This window comes from Callorhinus ursinus, unplaced genomic scaffold, assembly GCF_003265705.2.
Source record: "Callorhinus ursinus isolate GAN/ISIS: 27379988/994484 unplaced genomic scaffold, GSC_fseal_2.0 scaffold38, whole genome shotgun sequence".
Classification (NCBI taxonomy): Eukaryota; Metazoa; Chordata; class Mammalia; order Carnivora; family Otariidae; genus Callorhinus; species Callorhinus ursinus.
This window is the reverse complement of record NW_027397100.1, coordinates 12998996-13018895: the sequence shown is the minus strand read 5'-3', so window position 1 is coordinate 13018895 and position 19900 is coordinate 12998996. Positions and strand designations below refer to the sequence as shown.

Sequence of the window (19900 nt, the reverse complement as noted above, 5' to 3'; positions counted from 1 at the left end):
CAGTGATTTCAAAACGGGTGACCCCCTGCAAGAGCTCTGTCACTTTCTGGGCACTTCGTACTGCTGCCCACTGAACCTCACAACAGCTTGAGGGTGATACTGCGCTCAGCCCCATTTCCAGGTGAGAAAACTGATGCCCTGGGAGGGGAAGTGACTGCCCAAGGTGACCGCACCGGGAGGCCAGGCAGCCAGGACGCACTCTGCGGTGCACTCGGCTGAGACTGTTCAGTCCCCATCTCCCATTTTGCAGAAGAAACTGAGGGCTGGAGGCGACGTTACAGAAAAAGTACGGGCTTTGGAGTCCCAGCTCTGCTCTCATGGCCTGTGTGCTTCAGGACATAACCTCGGGACATGCCTCAGTTTCTTTGTCTAGAAAATGGGCCTAGAAACCCGAGTTGTGTGGGCCCTGAGGAAAGGCACTGGGGCCTTAAAGGTGCTGACTACAGATGGGCTCCCAGACCTCTCCTTCCCAGGGTCACAAGGTATGCAGGGGGCTGGGGCAGGGTGGGGCTAGAACAGGGGCCCCACGTGATGAGGGCGGAGGCTGCAGCAACTAAGGAGCAGAGCCCGGTGGGCAGGGTCTTCTGTCAAGGACCAGGCAGCCAGCTTGTGGCCAGGAAGGTGGGCTGAGGGAAGAAAGGGCCCCCTGCACAGAGCCTGCCTGCCGGTACCTGGCTGAGCCGTGACCCGCTCCCTGGGAGGACCGGCCTGGGCTGGAGCTAGGTCAGGCAGACCCAGTCCAAATCCTGGCCCTTCTATGCCAGCAGGGCATGCACTCTGCACAGCTCAGCTTCCTCATCTGTGATGCTCCATATCCCCCCCCCACACACACACACACCCCCGCAGAGCTATCCTGAAGCTCAGAGGCTGATCAGGACGGGTAAGGCACCCGGGCCGGCTGCTGGGAGATGAGTGTGGGGATCCAGCCCTCCCTGCCCAGCAAGGCCAGACACCGGATAGACAAACAGGCCGAGCGGACAATCACATGAGCTCAGACCTCTTCCTCTTCTTGAGGACCCCAGACGCCGCCTGCCTGTGGCCTGAGCTTCTCCACGCTCTGGGCCTTTCAACATCCTTACAACAGAACTCCTGACCCAAGCCAGGCCTTACAAAACCTGCTCAGGGACCACAAATCTGAAAGTTGCTATTGTTTCGAGGTGCCAGTGATAGGTACGCACGTGTCCATGCGCGCTCATGGTGGGGGCGGCGGGGGGCAGGCTCTGGGCAATCTCCATTCCCCTGGATCCCCAGGGTTCCCTGAGCCAGGAGACCCACATCTTAGCCTTCTAGTGGCCCCACCTCACGGTCACCCTGGGCAAGTCACTGACCCCTCTGTTCTCAGTTTACCCCTTTGTAAGTTGAGGCTATTATTTCTGCCCCCTCTTCCTCATGGAGTTCTTCGAAGACTCAAGTGATGTGACAGATTCCAACAATGGTGAAATAGTTCAAAGTCATACAGATGTTAAGGGCTGGTTTTAAACATTTACTGAGCTCCTCCTACAGGCAAGCACAGAGCTGGGCACTTATATACATGCTTTCCGGCATGTTTCCTGAGGACACCGAGATTCAGAAGATTTGCCTAACGTCCCGTAGCCAGAAAGTGGTGGGCCCGGGATTTGAACCCAGGGCCATCTGAGAGTCAACCACATGGAGTGAGGAGTCAAGACAGTGGTGTTCTCTTTTCCAAGCCCCCATGTAAAATCCACCCTCCCAGTTGAACAAATAGGTATCAGGGCCCCTGCGGGCATCACTAACTCTCACTGGGATTGGGAGAACTCAGAAGTGATTTTGTTCTGGGTCCTAAGGTCCTGAGGGACAAACTGTAGTCTTTTGATTCCCAAATACAAGGTGTGGGGGAAGCCAGTGACACTGGCCTCCTTGCTATTCCTCAAACCCACCTGACATACTCCTGCCTCAGGGCCTTTGCACTTACTGTTCCTTCCACCTGGAATGCTTTTCCCCCAGATACCTGCATAACTTGTTCCCACACCTCCTTCAGGGCTTTGCTCAAAATGGCACCTACTCAGTGACGCCCTCTCTGACACCCTGATTAAAATTCCAATACCTCCCTCCCCAGCACCTCTGATTCCCCTAGCTCTGCTTGATTTTTTTTCTACCGCACTTGGCAGCATCTGACAAGCTGGGGCGCTTTCCTCGTTTATTACGTAGTGTCAGCCCCCACTTGAATGTAGGCTCTCTGAGAGCAGAGATTTCCATCTGTGTCTCCAGAGCATGGCACAGAGCCTGGCAGAACAGCCACCCCATAGATATTTGGACAACTGAATTAACACTGAGGCTCAGAGAGAGACAGCATTGGGCCCAGGCCACACAGGGAGCACAGAGGTAGTATGTGCCCAGGCCTCCTGCTCCCAGGCCTCACCTTCTGTCCCCTCTCTTCTGGCATGGGATTGGCTCAGATTTGCTCAGACTGCGGATGCAGGGGCATGGGAGTCAGCTGTGGGTGGGAGAAGAAAAGCCCCTCCCCTGGCGTTTATGTAGGGGAAGCAGCAAGGGGGGTATGTACAGTCTGTCCAGGGGCAGAACTCAGAATAGAACCTTCGTTTCCTTCTTGACTCCTGATTTATAGAACGGGGTCTCCCCCTGGAAACATCAACTTCTACAGTGAAGGTGCTGGTTCCTTGGCTTTCCGGAGGCCTCTCTGGGGGACAGTTCTCCCCTTTCACATACGAGGTGCTGGGCAGAGGAGCGAGGGCACTGTTTGCTCAAGCTTGCTGGAGCAAAGCCAGACCTTAAGCCCTGCTAAGGCAAGTCAGGCTCAGGCACCTTCCCCTGGACTGGGCCCCGTGCTGGGTGCTGGGTCCAGGTCCAGCGAGCCGCCTGCGACTAAGGTAGGGAGCTGCCTGCTGGAAGTGGCAGGTAGCCACAGCTGGGAGCAGCTGCTGGTCAGCTAGCCTGCCTGGCCTTACATCCGGGTGCTGCCCTTTGCTCACAGTGGGCCTCAGGCGAGTTGCATAAGATATGTGCCTCACAGGGCTGTTTCGGGAGCCCAGTGTGCAAATGCACAGGAAGCACTTAGAGCAGGCCAGCACCTAGGGGGCACTCAATACATGTGCACCAAACACCTCCAAGCACATTGTCCCCTTCTCATCCTCATTACCGCTCCCCCACCGTCGCAGTAACTGCCACCACCCCCAGCATGACCAGCGCCGCCACCATCCCTGGGTCCTGTAGCCTCCGGCCCCCATGAGGCATCCAGAGCTCTAGCAGGACAGGAGCCACATATGTGGGGCTCACCGCTGTACCCCAGGAGGCTCTCTCCAAGTTGTTGAATGAATACATGAATGAATGAGTGAATGAATAATGAATTGGCTTGTACTGAGAACAAAGCAGCTGATACGAGGAGGACACAGATCCATTCCTTCAGCCCCTCTCCAGACCTTCCCCTTATTTCTGTAGCTTCTGCTCCCATTGGGGCTATTGTCCCCCCTCCTGGGCCTCAGCCTCCAGTCTCTGCTCTGCACACACCAGACTAGATTCGGCTCCCTAGATGCCTCCCTCCCCATGGTCCCCTGCTCTGTGATACTCAATAGCTCCCGCTGCCTGAGATCTGGCCTTCTGGGGCCCCATTAAGGGACCGACCACCAAGCTACATCCCCCAGCCCCAGACCTCCCTTCAAACCAGTGTCTCTTCCCCTTTTCCCACAGCTGTGTCTCTGCCTCACTTGGTCTTCTCAGCATGGCCAGGAGTGAGCCCAAATGTCTCTGTGACCACCTGCTGACCCTGCCAACCTCCTCAGGCTCGCTCAGCGCTAGGACTGGGTGGCGGCTCAGACAGTCCTGGATGGGACCCTGACCATTGAGTCGGCTCTCACATCAGCCCCACAACAGCCTTGGTCCTTTCATTCTGCAGAGGAGGAAACTGAGGCACAAGAAGAAGAATGAAAAGGCTCGAGACATTGGTTTAACAAGTATTTACTGAGCGCTGACTAGGCACTAGGTGCTAAAAACGCAGCAGTGAGCAAGATAGCCAATATCCCTGGCCTTGTGAAGCCCAAGAGGACCACACACAAATACAGCATTGGTCAGATGTTAATAAAGGCTCCGGGGGGCGCCTGGGGGGCTCAGTCGGTTGAGCGGACGACTTTTGATTTCAGCTCAGGTCCTGAGATCCAGCTGCACTGGGCTCCACGCTCAGCAGGGAGTCTGCTTAACTCCCTCTCCCTCTGCCCACACCCCAACCCCGGGTTCATGCTCTCTTTCTAATAAATAAATAAACTTAAAAAAAAAAAAAAAAGGCTCCAGGGGCGCCCGGGTGGCTCAGTCGGTTAAGCGTCTGCCTTCGGCTCGGGTCAAGATCCCAGGGTGCTGGGATCGAGTCTTGCATCGGGCTCCCTGCTCAGTGGGGAATCTCCCTCTCCCTCTGCCACTCCCCCTGCTTATGCTCTCTCTCTGTCAAATAAATAAACACAATCTTAAAAAAATAAAAATAAATAAATAAACAAAAAGGCTCCAAAGTTAGGGGAAAGGGCCGAGAACATGGGGACAAAAAGCATTTTGGAAAGGGAGTCAGGGGGTACCTGGGTGGCTCAGTCAGTTAAGCGTCTGCCTTTGGCTCAGGTCATGATCTCGGGGTCCTGGGATGGAGCCCCACATCGGGCTCCCTGCTCAGCAGGGATTCTGCTTCTCCCTCTCACTTTCCCTCTGTTCTCTCTCTCAAATAAACAAATAAAATCTTAAAAAAAAAAAAAAGAAAGAAAAGGCAGTCAGGGAGGGCCCCACTGAGGAGGTGACATTGTAGCAGGGCCCAGTGAGGGCTGGGGGAACAGTGTGCCTGAAGGTAGCGAGCAGTAGTCCGGAAGGTGGAGAAAGCCTTGGTGTCTTTTGCTCAGAGGCTGATGGGGACCCACAAGAAGGTTTTGAGCAGAGGGAACATGGTCAGCTTTGCCTTTTTAATACAGTAGTTTGGCTACTGTGTGAAGAGGGAGGAGGTAGGAAGAAAGACAATGAGCTTTTGCTGGGGAGGAGGTGACGAGAACGGGGGTCGGGGGTAGAAAAAGCCCTTCACTCCCCACACCCCTCAGAGTTTACTTCCCCGGGAAAGGGACCCAGAGGAGCCAGACAGGGCTAGCTTGGGAATGCCAGGCAGAAGCAGCCCCCTTAAGCTCAGCAAGCCTGGCACAATGGGGACAGGGGCCTTGGTGCCTGAGCTGACCAGCTGGATGGCACGTCAGGCCCTAGGCTGCCCCCAGCCACCGCCCCAGGTGGCTCCCAGGTCTGGGAGGGCGAAAATCAAGTCTGTCCTGTTCGCCACTCCCAGCACGTAGTAGGTGCTTAGTAAATCTTGGTGGAATGAATGAACAGGGCCTGGTGCAAAGCAGGTGCCAATCCGTTTGCTGAATGAGTCCGTGAATGAAAGGATTGCCTGCAGCCCTGTACTGTTTGCCAGGGGTTCTCAGATTAGTCTGAGTGCCTTAAAATAATTGCAGCTGCTGCTGACCACAGAGCTTTACCGTGAGCCAGGCCCCAGGCTGCCTCTGAAGCTGCATCCTACAACCCCACACAGCAGCTTCTACTGCTATGCCCATTTTACAGAGGAGGAAACTGAGGCCCAGGGATGTTAATTAATGCCCCCAAGGTCACTCAGCTACTAAGCAGCAGAGCTAGGATTTGAACCCAGGGCTGGGTTATTCTCAGCTCTACTGTAATGCCTCCTAAACTGGGATCTTACGAATGGCACCGTCTTCTCAGTCGTAGATCCCGTGAGGGCAGGGACCTGCACGTGGGGTCCCCCGTGAATAACCCCAGCGCTCTGTCACATCTGAAGGGTTGCCTTGGCTCCTCACCACAGCTCGGCCACCATCCTGATAAGGAAACCAAGGCTAGGAGCTGGGAACTTTTTCAGTAACGGTAGGGCTGAGAAGTGGCAGAGGAAGGCTCCGAATCCCCGCCTTCGGAGCCTGGACAAGGGCTCTCTCCACAGCTCACCTCATCCCCTCCTGTCCTCACTGCCACTTCATGTCCCCAGCACAGGAGCGGGGGGGATTGAGTCCCCATGCCCCCAGACTGGATGAGGCAGTGGCTAGCTCCTGAAGGCCAGCTGATGTCAGAAACCCGTCCACACCAGAGGCCTGTCTGAGGATCCGGGGCCATCGGGTGGCCCTCTCACCTCTGCCTCCTGCCTCACCCGGCAGAAGCCATGAAAACTGAGCCTCAGGCCCCGCAAGGGAAGCTGGGTGTTTAAACCACACGTGTGGTGTGCATGGCTACGCATGCGCAGCAGTGAGCCCAGCAAAGTGGTGGCCGCCGCCGCAGCGACCATCACTGCTCACGGAGCCCTCGGCCACGGGCTCGCCTCTGAGGGGCGGGAAGCGACAGTCCAGAGAAGCAGGCCCTGATGTCACCCCCGGCTCGGCTGTAGGAGCAGACATGGAGATGTTAAGTTGCCCAAGTCAGTGAGCACATAGGGGATTCAGGATTCAAAGCCAGGCAGCCCAGCTCAGAGCCAAGTGTACCAGGCCGGACACATTAGGGACTGGGCCTCCCCTAGGTGGAGGAGCTTGGGGTGCGCTGGGCACTTTTCACCCCCTTGCCGGTTGCTGTTTTGTTGTTGCTGCTTTCGGTCATGTGTGTGCTTCTCCTTGAAAAACATACCTCTGTGCTCCTTTGTCCACGTCACCCTTTCCCCCTTTCGGCGGGGTGGGGAGCTCCCAGCCCCTCATCTCCCATTTCTTGGCTCATTTCCTCCTAAGAGCCCTCCCTAGTTCCTCCCCAGTCCCCAGGGTACTCTCTTCTTGCCTTGACGCCCCTCAGTGCCTCCCGGATTAGGCACTGGCCACCTGCCTCCTCTCGGGGCTGCTGGCGGCTGGCTGTGACCTTCGTGGTGAGCTATGTACCCTGACTCATGCTGGCGGGCACAAGGCTCCCCCTGCCTCAGCCAAGTGCAGCATGCCGGCTGCCCACCTGGCTGTGAGGCCCTGTGCCACCGCCTGGCCCTCCCTGAACCAAAGAATCCCTCGGGGACCCTGAGGGTCAACACTACCGGTAGATCCCGTTTGCACCTTAGTAGTGCGTCCCGGGGGCCTCACACTCTGCCAGAGAGACTCATGCCTGCCTCTCTGGTCTGGGAAAAGGCGCGGTCCAAGCGCGTGTAATACCACAGGGGACCCTGGGATCCGACACTTGCTGTCAGGAGGACGGCGGATTGAGGGAGCCGAGGACACGACCCTTCTGCACTGTACAGGCTCAAGTCCAGGCTCTGCCTCTTATCAGCTGTGTGGCCTCGGGCATGTTACCCAACCTCTCTGAGCCTCGACATCCTCATCAGCCAGATGAGTGCAAATGTAGCATGTTTGGACCGTCGCATGGAGTCACGTGCATGAAGTGCTTAACAGTGCCTGGCTCTTCGTGAGCACTCCATGAACACTAGCCGGGTCATGATTGCCACTGTTTGTGCTCAGTAGCAGGCATTCGCTGCATACTTTATGTACTTCAAATTATCGCCCACAGCCCTAAAAGGGCGTCGATATGACTATCCCCATTTTACAGATGTGGAAGCCGAGGCCCAGAGAGGAGGTGGCGATGTGTCTGAGGTCGCACAGCTGGATGATAAGGCAGGATTTAAACACACGGCTCTCTGGCCCGAGGACCATGCCCACTCTTAGCCCCAAAATGGGCAGCCTGGACCCTGGGAAGCCCACTGCCCCCCCTCCTTCCCTGAGAGGCAACTTCTGACTGGACCAGCGGGACTTCTGGCCTCTACTTCCCACCTACTTCCCACCCCGCTTTGATTCGCGGTGCCTTGCCTCTGCCCCTGGCTTCTGTCAGGGCCTTCTCTCATCCAGATCTGGGGCTGGGGGTCCGCCGATCCTCGGGGGCAAGCCAGCTGACCACCCCTCCTGCCGGAAGTCTTCCCTTCCGGTTTCCCCGCACACACCCCTGCTGTACTCACTCCCTTCTAGCTCTGGCCACTGCCCCTCCTGTCCCTCTCCGCTCTGGCATCCCCTGCCCCATCCCAGACCCCAGATCCCAGGTCGAACTGCTATTCGCCGTGCTGTGGGTGCAAGAGACAAAAGCTCCTGTTTCCTGCGCTGAGCACCTGCCGTGGAATCTCTCTTCACCTTCCCGCCAGCAGCCCTATGAGATGGGTAATACCACTGGGCCCATTTTACGGAGAAGGAAACTGAGGCGAGAGGGGAAGTGACTTGCCCAAGACTGCACAGCAGTAAATGGCAGAGCCTGGATTCAGCCTCTGCCTCTGCATTCCCCACTCCTCCTCTGACTTGCAGGGGCCTCACGTTCAACATAAAACCCTTTGTCCCCAGCCCACTCCTGTCCCAGCTCTGGATCTCCGAGAGAGGCCCCATCCCCCATGGGGCTTCCCAGCAGGAACTCTCTGAGCTGAACCCCCCCCTCTCCCTTGGCCCAGGCTTTCCTGTTGCCCCACAAAGTGCTCCTTAGCTACCCTTGAGAGGTTGATGGCTCTCTGGTTTGGGGATCTTTGCACGGGGGAGAGGGGTCCCCCCAGCCCCTACTCTGTGGCCTGCCTGGCAGGCTTGGTTTTAGGGCATCATCCCAGCTACCCCACAGGGTGTGGGGTATCACCACTCATACACAAGGGGTCGAGGGACGACAGCAGGCAAGCCATTTGCCCAGGATCAGAAGCTGGTGGCAGAACTGGGGTCCAAACGCAGGTCTATTGTTGGCCATGTTACTCTTCCGTCCTCCCTAATTTTGCTCTACCCAGTTAGAGAGCCCCTACTGCCTGGGCAGACCCCTCTCCATATCCCTACAAAAATGACAATCCCACTATTAAGCGTTTCACAGGATTCTCTCCCTTGGTTTTTCCCAACAAACCTGTTGGGGAGGGACAATCATCAGACCCATTTTTCAGATGAAGAAACTGCAGCACAAAGTGCTGACTTAGTTAGGTGCCCACATAGGCTGTGCCTTGGTTCGCTAACCTGCCTTGGTTTGCTAACCTGTAGAATGGGGTCATAACAGCCTCCTCACAGGGTGGCTGAGGGCCGCGCAGGATTGTGGAAGCCAGGGGCTCTTGGAGACACGCCCTCAGGAGGCTCAGAGATGAGGCCCGAGTGTGCTTTTCTCCACCCGCCAGCATCCAGTCAGGGCCTGGCCTGCCAAAGGAAGGGCCCCATGTCTCCTTGAACATTTCCTCAGCCCGCCGATGCCGGGATGCCGAGAAAACGATGAGTCATCCACCCAAGCACAGGCCTCCCAGAAGCCTGCAGTCGGGTCCCAGCCGGCGCGCAGAAGGTTCCAGGCTGGTAAGGGGGCCCCGTGGACACAATGACTCCCAAGCTGGCCCCGCCGAGCCCGGAGTCACCAGCTCTCCACAGCCCCCCACTGCCACATGCTACTGGCCTTAAGGACAACTCTTAGACTCTGTAGGCCTGTGGGCCCCTGCCCTGCCCCCCAGGTCTGTACATCTGTCCACGTTCCTGGTGCCTTAACCTCCCCTCCTTCCACCCAAGCAAACTGAGTCACCCTTGACCTTTGAACCAGCATTCTCCCCCTGACCTCCCCTGTCACCCAGTCCCAGTCCCTTGTCCTATGAGGAAAGCAGCCCCTCTTCTTCCTCCCAGGCTGGCCTTCTTTCTCTTCACCTTGCAATTCCTTCACCTCCTGTTTCGCCTTCATGGAATACGCCTGCCTCTTGCCCAGTGTTCTGAGGGTTTCTTCTAGAACCCAAATCTGACTCCATGCTTTCCCTCATGATGACACAAGGAGATAAGGACACACTAGTTCCTCCGAGTGGCTTTCCAGATCCTTCTCTTCCATCTGGCCTCAAAGGCTTTCACCAGCTCATCCTCTCAGGACCCCACAGCAGTTCTCGAGCTGATTTACCCATCCCCACCCCATGTGAAATGCTCTGCAGGACATGCTTCCTCGGGAAAGCGGCCCCAGTCACCATCATACGCAGCCTGCGCTAGCCTGTGAGAACCTGCCCCGCCTCCAAGCTCTCGCTCACAACCCCACCCCCTGGAATGAGCTTCCCCATGTTTCGTTCTCGCTTGAAAATTTGGTTGGGCCCTCAAGGTCCAGCTCCTTAGATACTGCTGGGCAGAAGGAATGGTCTGGACCCTGGGGCTCCCGAGGCCCTCCGAGTACAGAAGTGGATGGGCGGTTCTCAGACTCCTGCTCTGAGGCATCTGCTGCCCCCCACAGTGGGGAGTCCCTTTGGGGCAGCAGCTAGTCTATGTCCTGGGGACACAGCAGGAAACAAGAGAGACTAGTCTGCCGTGGCAGGGCTCATCATGTTACGGGGAGACAGATACCAAACTTATAAACTGAAAACCATACATAATGTCAGGGGCTAATAAGAGCTAGAGAAAAAAATTAAATAGAAAGGGGGGCCGTGAGAAGGGCTCAAGGGACTTAAAATGGTCCTCACTGAGTATCCAGGAGGGCCTCTCTGAGAAGGTGACATTTGAGCAAAGACCCAAAAGAGGAGAGGAACCAGCCATGTAGAGATCTGGGGGAAGAGTATTCCAGCCTGGGGGAACAGCCTGTGCCAGGGCCCTGGGGCAGAATTGTGTTTGGTAGTTTTTAGAACGGCAAAGAGATCAGTGTGGCTGAGACCAAGTGGGCAAGGGGAGAGCGGAGTGTGGTGAAGGCATCAGGCAGCTGGGGCAGATCATGCCAGGCTGCGGAGGCTTCAAGAAAGACTGGCTCTTGGCTTGAGTGAGATGGAGTCTTGGGGGGTTCTGAGCAGAGGCAGGTGAGAATCTGGTTTGTTTTCTACAAAGTTTTTTCTGGTGTGTAAGTTGGAAGGGATTACAGGGGGGCCAGAGTGAGCACAGTGGGGTGGCTGGAGGGGTGGAGGTGGTGAGAAGGTGAAATTTGAGATGTATTTTCAAGGTCAAACCAACAGTATCTGCACACAGTTGGATGGGGACGAGGAGCTGTAAGAGAAAAGAGTCAACACGACTCCCAGGGGCAGGATGGGGCTGCTGGGATGGCGACAGTGGGAGAGCAAATGAGGGGCGAGTGACCTGCCTGTTCACACCCAGCTCTGGTGCTCTCTGGGACCCTGCGCAAGCTCCCTCCATTCTCAGCCTTAGTTTTCCCTTCCCAGGCAGGCCTAGAGGACCGGATGCTGAGGGAGTGGGTGACTTCGCGGGGAGAGGACAGGCCCAGCCTCCCAGCTGCTCTGTCTCCCCACCCCTGCAGCCCGCCCAGGTTGGGTTGGAGTCTGGGGCTGTAGTTGAGGTGAGGGGGAAGGATGGGGGGGCATCTGTCTCCCAGCAGGCTGGATCTTGGGCAGGTTAAGGGTTGCCTTGAGCTCTGAGAAGCTTTTGTGGAGTGCCCTCAGATAAGGGGGCCCGATGCGCCGGGGGGGGGGGGGGAGGTGCAGAGAGCTGAGGCGCCTGTGGACCCCCGCTTCCAAGTCCTGAGGCTTAGAGGGTCAGACAGCCATGGAACCCAAGCCCGACCACGTCCTCACTGTGGGACTCGGGCCGGTTCCCTGGCCTCCCTGATGCCAAGTTCTCAACTGTCTCACAGAATCTAGGGGCAGTTAAGTGCCGTAAAGTGTCTGGCACATGGCAAGGGCTAGGAAACACAGGAGATGGGCTCAGGCCCCTGACCAGGGAAGGCACTCATTACAGCAGCCTCCTGTGTTCTAAGATCCCGGAGCCCAGAACTCGAGTTCCTGGCCAGGGACTAGAGCGGGGGTGGGGACGGGTGGGGGGAGAAGGGAGGCGGCCTCCAGGATGCTCATCATCCTACTACCTTTCTAACTGCTGGATGCCTATAAGCCTCGGCAGAGTCCCCAGCCTCACCCCTCCAGCACCCCTCCCGGACCTCCAGGACCTGGCACCCAGCACCAGGAAGGGATTCAGAAGCAGGAGGGACCAAAATGGCATTCCCGTGTAATAACTAAGGAAACTGAGGCTCGGAGCAGGGCAGGAGCCAAGCAGGGCAGAGAGACCCTGAGCTTTCAAGTCCCCAGCTCTGGAGGCTCATGCCACACCTATGCTCCTCATCAAGACCCTTCTGGTGTTCTGTGCAATTCAGTACAACACTAACCAGCCCCTAATGGCGCTGGAGACACAGAAATGACTCTGACACAATCTCTCGGGAATTAATAGTTACTGCCCACCAACTATGTGACCGGGACTTGGCTGCGCGCTTCTCTCCATGGGCCCATTTAATATCCACCACGGCTTTCATTGCCATCCTCATTCTCCAGATCAGGAAACTGAGGTTCAGTGAGATCACACAGCAGCTAACATTTCCTAGGACTTGCACATTCTTCAGACTCTACATTGCTAAATGCATCAATCTTCATACCAGTGCTATGAGGGAGACAGAACGATCAGCTCCATTTTACAGATGAGCCAACTAAGGTCAAATTGGTGAAAGGGCAGAGCTGGTATTTGAACCCAGGGCCCTGTGGCTTGAAACCCCATGCCCCTCCCCTCCCCTGTATGTCAGGGTGGGCCAAGGGCAGGAAGTGGCCTCAGGAGTCCTCGTTCTAATAAGCTGTCCACCGTGGCAGGCCCTCACTCAGCTCTCTTCTACTCCCCCTCCTGTTTACGGGCCCAGTTAGCAGACAGATACAGGTTACCAGGCAGAACCCCGCAAATGACAGCGCAGCTTTTCCAGTTTGCCAAGCCTCCTGGTGGTGGGGCTTTCGAGCCCATTTTCCAGATGAGGAAAGTGAGACCCAGGGAGGTCAGGCAGGATACTTGCCCGAGGTCACATGGCAAGGAAGTGGTTGAGCTGGGATCCATCAGCCTTGACCTCCTCACTTCAAGTTCAGAGCCCTCTCTCCCAGAAGGGCACACCACCCCCCTCCATGGTGCTTGGCTTTGGGCTCAGTAAGTGCCCTTGTAGGGCAGGGAGTGGGGGAGGAGGAGGAGGAAGGCTGGAAACAAGGAGGTGCCTCGGCCCTTGTTATGGGGATGGGGACAGGGGCCGGGACAGGGACACGGCATCACTTCTCACGTCCACTGCCTCCCTGACACTTCACTTCGGCAGCTGCTGAGGCTCCGGGGGCAGCAGGGGCCGGGGCGGCAGCTCGGGCTGTCTCTGTGATGATGAGGGACACCCGTCAGCCCTGCACTGCCAGACTACTGGGGTTTCTTCAGGAGGATCTGGAACATGTGTGCAGGCACACACTCACACTCGTGGTCTGCCAATGCTCACGCTCCAGGTGCTTGCACATCGGCCAACACAGACGCCTGCAGTCACACACATTGCCAGGCAGGTAGTCTCCCCCCTACCTGTACACACGCGCTCGCGCGCGCACACTGCTCCGGGCACACAAGCATCCCCAGCCTGCACAGGGACAAACATATGCACACTCACACCCACACAGTCACACTGCTGCACACACACACACACACACAGAGCCTCCTCGTGCACACACATGCTCCATCTAGCCCATGAGCACACGCGCCTGTGCACAGTAGTCAATCCATCCCACAATCTCTAAGAGCTGGCTTTGAGAAGCCCAAGCTTGCCTGAGGCTGGGTCAGGCTCTGGACCTTTGTCCCTGGGCAGCCCCAGCCACAAGCTGCCCACCCCCCAGTCTTCCCAGCAGCATTTTTAGGGTCCCCGATGGGCCTCCTGACTTTCAGACACCCCAGGAGAAGAAGGCAGTCTTTGGGGGCCATGCCAGGTTTTATCCAAGGAAGAAGGAGGTGTGCGGTCCCCATGCCCAGTAGAGAGTGACCTAGGACCTGGAGGGGAGGCCCCGGGAAGGCAGAGTCTGATCCTCCAGCATCACCCAGGCTCCAAAACACAGCCCCTAGAGTGCCTGAGACCACATTCGCCCAAATCACCGAGGCTTAATTGACAAAATAGCCCACTTCTGCCACTCATGAGAAATCCAAATGGGGCCCGTGCCAGATGTCACTGTCAACCTTCTCCTCAAAAGTCCCCCGGGACCCAGGACACCGGAGGTTTCCTCCCTTCTTCTCACCCAGGACCCAGGACAACGGGGCCCTCTGCCCTTCTTTTCACCCTGTACCCGTCCTCGTGAGCCCCAGGTAAGTCCCCAGGCACCTCACGGGGAGCCAATCCTGCCTCCAGCACCAGCCTGTGATTACAGACATCTTGAGCAGAGGGATTCTTGTAAACGAATTCAGATTAAGGTGTAACGGACTGAAAGCTTGTCACGAAGGACTTTCCAAGGGATCGGGCCGCAAGACCCCTCAGACGGGGTCAGAATGGGGACGTGTACAAGCATCAGCCAAGCTCGGGGCCTGCCCCTGTCAGCAGTGAGGCCTAGTCCTGCACCTTGCTAAGCCTCAGTTTACTCATCTGGAGGGAAGCACAAATAGCAGCATTGACCTCTGGGGGATGGCGAGAATCTGACAAGTCGATGTGTGTCAACCCCTTGGCACAGTGACAGGCACACTGTAGGTGACTCAGAAGCGGTCACTGTGGTGATAACTTGGAGAAAAGCAGGAAACATTGAGGAATTCAAGCGAAGGTCACAGCATACATTACACCGGGCTAAGTCAGAGGCCCTTTCCCGCCCAGACCAGTGGCCGCAGGTGCCAAAGGTTTTACACAAAAGCTCTGGGGAGAAAGACCGAAGACTGAGAAAATGCTCTCCACTAAATGAACGTTGTCTGCAAACTGGGAAAAGACCACCATTAGTCAATTTGGCCAGCGGAACACCTGGGGTCCGGCTCGCAAAAGCCTAATGTTGACAGTGGGGTTTGGCAAGCTGGCGTTTCCCCTTGGGGAATGGGGCTCTAATGGGGGGATTCACAGCCTGTGATGGGCCCACGATGCCCACAGTGGAGCACAGAAATCTGCATTCCAGTCCTGGCTCCCTACCAATGGGAAGCACCTCTCTCGAGGCCTCGGTCTTCCCATCCGGAAGATGGTAGAGTTGAGCTGAGAACATCTATCTCCAAGGAGGTCCTGGGAGTTGACAGATAGCCCGGGGCCCCGCCCCAGCCGTAACCTGTGGCCCTTGCAAGCCCTGGGGGAGGGGGACAGCCCCACTCAAAGAGACCAGAGGAAAAGGAAAGAGGTTGGTTCACTTTGTGGCCAATGCTGGAGCGGAATCAGAGGGTCTTGCCTCCACGGGGTTTGCTTCCCCTGCTTGGCAGCACACAGAGGCCAGAGCAGGCCAAACACAAGAAATAATAAATCCTAACCAGGCTTTGCCCAGTCAGGAGGCCCCGGCTGGCTCTTGTCATAAAAAGATCTTATCCCCATGAGCACCCCGTGCCGCGGGTGGAGGACTCCGCCCTCCTCCCCTCAGCCCTCAGCCCTCCGCCTCCACTTCTATTTCCTGTGACAACCTGCAAACTGAAGACCAACTTGCCTCTCCCCCACGCCCAGGCTCTGGCTCGACCCCCGCCCCGCCCCGCCCCCGCCCGGGCCCCAGCTGCAGGAGGGCCCCGGCAGAGTGTAATTCCCCGCGCCCTCCTCTCTGCCCTGGGCCCGTCCGGACAGATTAAGCCTTTGTCACACACACCCAGAAAAGCTCAGGGCCAGATGGGACGGGACAAGTGGTGTCAGATCATCGACCCGCGGCCGGCCGGGACTAGGGAAGGGCCCGACCACAGCACCGCATATGGCTGTGGGAGGAGGCAAGGGGGCCCAGGGAGGGGGCAGCCAGAGAACAACATGGAAAAGAGATGACACACCATGGCCACCCTTGGGACCGCACACCGCGCCAGGGGCCCTGGTTCAGCGGCTGGATGACCCAACACCCACACCCCCTCTTCCCTGCAATAGGTTTTGCTGCCCGCCCTCCCTTCGTGGCTCGGAGAGAGCTTCTTTATCACATCCTTAGCTAGGCCCACCTCCCCCACCAGCTGGGTGCCCAGGGGCAGGCAGAGTCCCACCGGCCCCAACACCCTGTACCCAACACAAGGCCTGTGGGTGCTAAACAAGTGCCTTGGGCAAAGGTTTACGGCCCGATGACCTTCACGAAAACCCACCCAGGACAAAACTACAGGATGTCTCCCAACTGCCACCAGAGGCCGTGGCAACTCTGTGTGTGTGTGTGTGTGTGTGTGTGTGTGTGTGTGTGTAGGCCAGTGAAGGCAGGGGATGTCCTTTGCACCTTTCAAAGCCGGTCCCATTCAGCCCCTCCCAGGAAGAGGCCATGGCTGGCCCAGAATTCCCAGCAGGATTTGTTCCTCTTAGATCAGTGGAAAGAAAAATGGAAATATAAAAATAATTACTGAGACCCAGGAAGGTGCTTGGAGATGGGGGTGGCAGGACTCGGGGCAGCTCCTGCGGCCGGCTCCAGTTGGCTGGGCGAGTGGCAGGTAAGTAACGGGCTCTCTGGGGACCAGCAGGGCAGGCAGGAAGGCACAGGGAGCTGGAGGGGCAGGCTGTCCAAGGAGGGCACGTCTGTTCTGTTGTGTTTGTCATCCTCCTGGCAGCCTGGGCCGGGAGACCTGGGGACCTGGGTCCCCTTTCTCTGCCTCCCAGGCAGGTGGTCCCTTGGGGAAGGCTTATTATTGGTCTGGGAGCCAGGGTGGAGGCTTGTGAGGCCCCTGATGCCAGGGATAGGTGAGGCAGGCCAGCATGGGCCTCACGAAGGATCTGAAGAGACTGGCTGGGCTGGGAGGACCTGGAGCCCAGGCCCAGCACCCAGTTTCTGCATGTGGCCTGGATGGGTGTGTGTGTGTGTGTGTGTGTGTGTGTGTGCGCGCGCAAGCACCGTGTGTATGGTCATGCTTGCTCTGCCTGACAGCAGTGTTGCGAAGAGGGTAGAGGGACTGCCCCATGATGCCCACTCCCTAAGGGAGAAATGGACCCACACAGAGAACCAGTGAGCCAGCTGCCAAGTCTGAGGGTCACCTGCCTCCCAACTTCAGTAGTGGGTGGAGTGCGGATCCTGCCTCCCGCTATGTGGAAGGTTGAACCAAGACTCTCAGCTCCCTGGGGAGGGATAACCAAGCTGGGGTAGGAGGTGCTAACTGGCCTGGATGGCTGAGGGCACTGACCCAGGGGAGGAGGCACAAGACCCAGTCAACCACCTGGAGGGTCACTGACCTCAAAAAAAACCCCACACTTAGATTGGGGACACTAGCCCAAGATGGGGGAGAACCCAAGGGGGTATGGAACTGGCAGGGTGGGGAAGACTGACCTAAGCTGGGGAGAGGCAATGGCCCTCACTCCCCATAAGGGAAAGTGGGCACTGATTTGGGCTGGGGGAGGGGTGCCTGACTCGATCAAGGGAGGGGACAATGACCAGTCTCCCCGGGTTTGGGGGAGAGCACTGATTGGGGGCTGGGGTGGGAGGGGGGTCCCTGACTCGCGCAGGGTGGGCCACTGCTCCAGCCTCGCCCTCCGGGAATCCGGCCCCGGCGCACCCCCGGCCCGGCCCCATGCTCCGGGTCCGGCCGGAGGCGGCAGCGGCAGCGGCGCAGATGGGCTGCTGGCGGCCGCAGCGGCAGCGGCGCGGTTATCAGCGCTCCTCGCAGATGGGCCGCCCGCCCTCCGCGCTCACGGCTCCCCACTCCCCGCGGCCTGCAGCCCCGTCCCCTGGGCGCGGGGGGGAGGCGCCTCCGGATCCGCTCCCTGGCTCCCGCCTCCCTCCCTCGCGGCCCCCTCACCCCGCGGGCCCCGGCCCGGGCGACCGCCGGAGGGGGAGGGGGAGGGGACAAGTGCACTTTTCGTAACGACCGAATCAATTGTGTGTGAAGAGCCCGCTCCGGCCGGGGACGGGGCTGAGCGCGGGGCGGGCGGGCCGGACGGGGGAGGAGCACGGAGGGGGGAGCGGGGGAGCGAGGGAGGGAGGGAGGCCGGCGCGGGGCGGCCCCGCTCGCTCGCTCGGGCCGGGCGAGGCCGGGGAGGGAGCGAGGGGGGCAGGGAGGGAGGCCGGCCGGGCCGGGCCCGGCCGGGGGCTGAACGCACTAATGGAGGGTCTCTGCGACGGAAAGTTCAAAGCTCAGCGGCGCCCCGGGAGCAGCCGCCCCCCCCAGCCCCCACCCGCGGCAGAACAATGAGGTCCCGGCGGGGGAGCCGCGGGGCCCGCGCCGCACGCCCTCTCCAGGGCGCCCCGGGCCGAAGGGGACGCCCCCGCCCGGCCGCCCGCCTCCTCCCTCCCGGCGGCTGCGGTTCCCCGCCCCCTCCCCCACGCCACCCCGCCCGGGCCGGGCCGGCCCCGGGGACGGGGGAGGGGAGGGGATGGATAGGTCAGGCCGCCCCCGTCCCGGGGAGGGGGGAGCTAGGGGCCCGGGGGGCGGAGGGGGCGCCCCACCCACCCGCGCGAGGCTGCTCCTGCGCCAGGCTGCGGCTCGGGCCGCCCCTCCCCGGGCCAACCCCGGGTGGGGTCGGAGAGACAGTACCCGGGCGGGCCCCCTCCCCTGGCCCTGGGAGCCGAGTGGACTCCCTGTCCCGTGGCTACCCCTGCCCCCCCTCCCGCGGCACCACCCTCCACACACACACACATACACACACACACATACACACACACACACACACACACACACACACACACACACACCGCCCAGCCGGCCCGGGGGCGGGAGCGCGAGGCGCCCGGGACAGGCAGCCCCGGGGGGGGGGGGGGGGGGGGGGAGGCTCGGGCTTCGGAGCAGCCGCCTGCTGGCTGGGGGAGGGGACGGGAGGACGGAACATGCTGGGGTGAGCTGCCCGGGACAGCCCGCCCGGCACCGCCACGGCCCGGGCAGCGGCGCAGAGGGGGGCAGGGACGCCCCGACCCCGGAGCGCTGCCTGGGCGGGCCGGGGCGGGCGGGTGAGCAGGGACGCGTGCGCCTCGGGCGGGCCAGACCCACGGACAACCTCAGGGACACACGTTCGCACACACATCCACACCCCCCCACCCCGCCCCCGCCCGCCCCGAGCCCCGCGGTGGGACCGGCCCGCGGCCGCCGCGCGCGCACTCACCGAGCCCGTCTTGACCGGCACATACACCACTTGGCCCATCTTGGGTTCCCGGCCGCTGCCCAGGCGGAAGCCCTTGGAGCGCACCCAGAACTGGAACTTGCCTTTCTCGCCGGCCGCCGGGCCGCTGCCTGCGCCGGTCCCGCCGCCGCCCTGCAGGACCTCGGCGATCCGCTGGTATTTGCTGCGTGTCACCGTCTTGGTTTTGGCCGAGTCGCCGTAGGTGCGCAGGCACCAGTCCCGGAACTGGCGGCCCAGCTCCGAGTCCCCGGGGCTGCGCTCGCGCTCCCAGCCCCCGCGCAGCAGCAGCGTCGGCTTCGGCATCCTCCCGCCGCGCCCGGCGCCCTCGGGGGCGGGCCGGCCGCCGGGCCGCCCGGTGCCGGGACTGGGCTGGGCTGGGCCGGGCCGGGGCGCGCCGCGGCCCGGGCTGTCCCGCGGTGTGGCTCCGGCGCGGCTGCTTGATGGGCACGGGCGGCGGCCGGACGCGCGGGGCTGCGGCGCGCTCTGTCCTGCTCGGGCGGCGGCAGCGGCGGCGTTGGCGGCGGCGGCTCCGGCTCGCCTCCTGCTCCGCCTCCTCCTCCCCCCCGGCCGGGATGCGGGAGCGATGGAGGCAGCTCCGGGCCCGGAGGTGCAGAGGGGGCGGGCCGCCCCGCGGGCGGCCGGGGGAGGCGGGAGGCGGGGAGCGGCTCCGGGCGCGGGGAGCGAGACCGAGCCTGGGCGCGGGCGGCGGCGGTGGCGGCGGCGGCGGTGGCGGCGGCGGCGGCGGCGGCGGCGGCTGTCAGCTCGCGCGGCTCATCCTGCTCCTGCTCTGGCTCCCGCTGCCGCTGCTCTTCTTCCTCCTCCTCCTCCTCCTCCCGCGCCCGCCTCCACCACGCCGCGGGATCCCACCTGTTAGAGCGTCGCAGCCTTCGCCGCCGTCCCCCCCCTCCCTCCAGCGCCCGCCCGCGGGGCCCAGACCCCGCCCCGGCCCGGCCCCTGGGGGCGCGGGGGCTGCCGCGCCCGCAGCCGCCGAGAGGGCAGGAGCCGCAGGCGCGCAGTGCCCAGCCCAGGGACCGAGTTCCCTCCGGCCGGGGCCTGGCCCCGA

The 19900-nt window shown here is 60.3% G+C and overlaps 1 protein-coding gene across 5 annotated transcripts in view; it reads right to left on the bottom strand.

Moving 5' to 3' along the window:
* Positions 1-19142, bottom strand: part of NOL4L (nucleolar protein 4 like) — a 127655-nt gene extending 108513 nt beyond the window's left edge. For all 5 annotated transcript variants that reach the window (XR_012374726.1, XR_003209309.2, XR_012374727.1 and 2 more), the window contains exon 1: positions 18820-19142. Coding sequence is in view for 2 of the 5 variants with exons in the window: in XM_025876458.2 (XP_025732243.1) it covers positions 18820-19140 (321 nt within the window). In the remaining 3 variants the exon portion in view is untranslated. The remainder of the gene's footprint in view (positions 1-18819) is intronic.
* Positions 19143-19900: the final 758 nt, after the last annotated feature.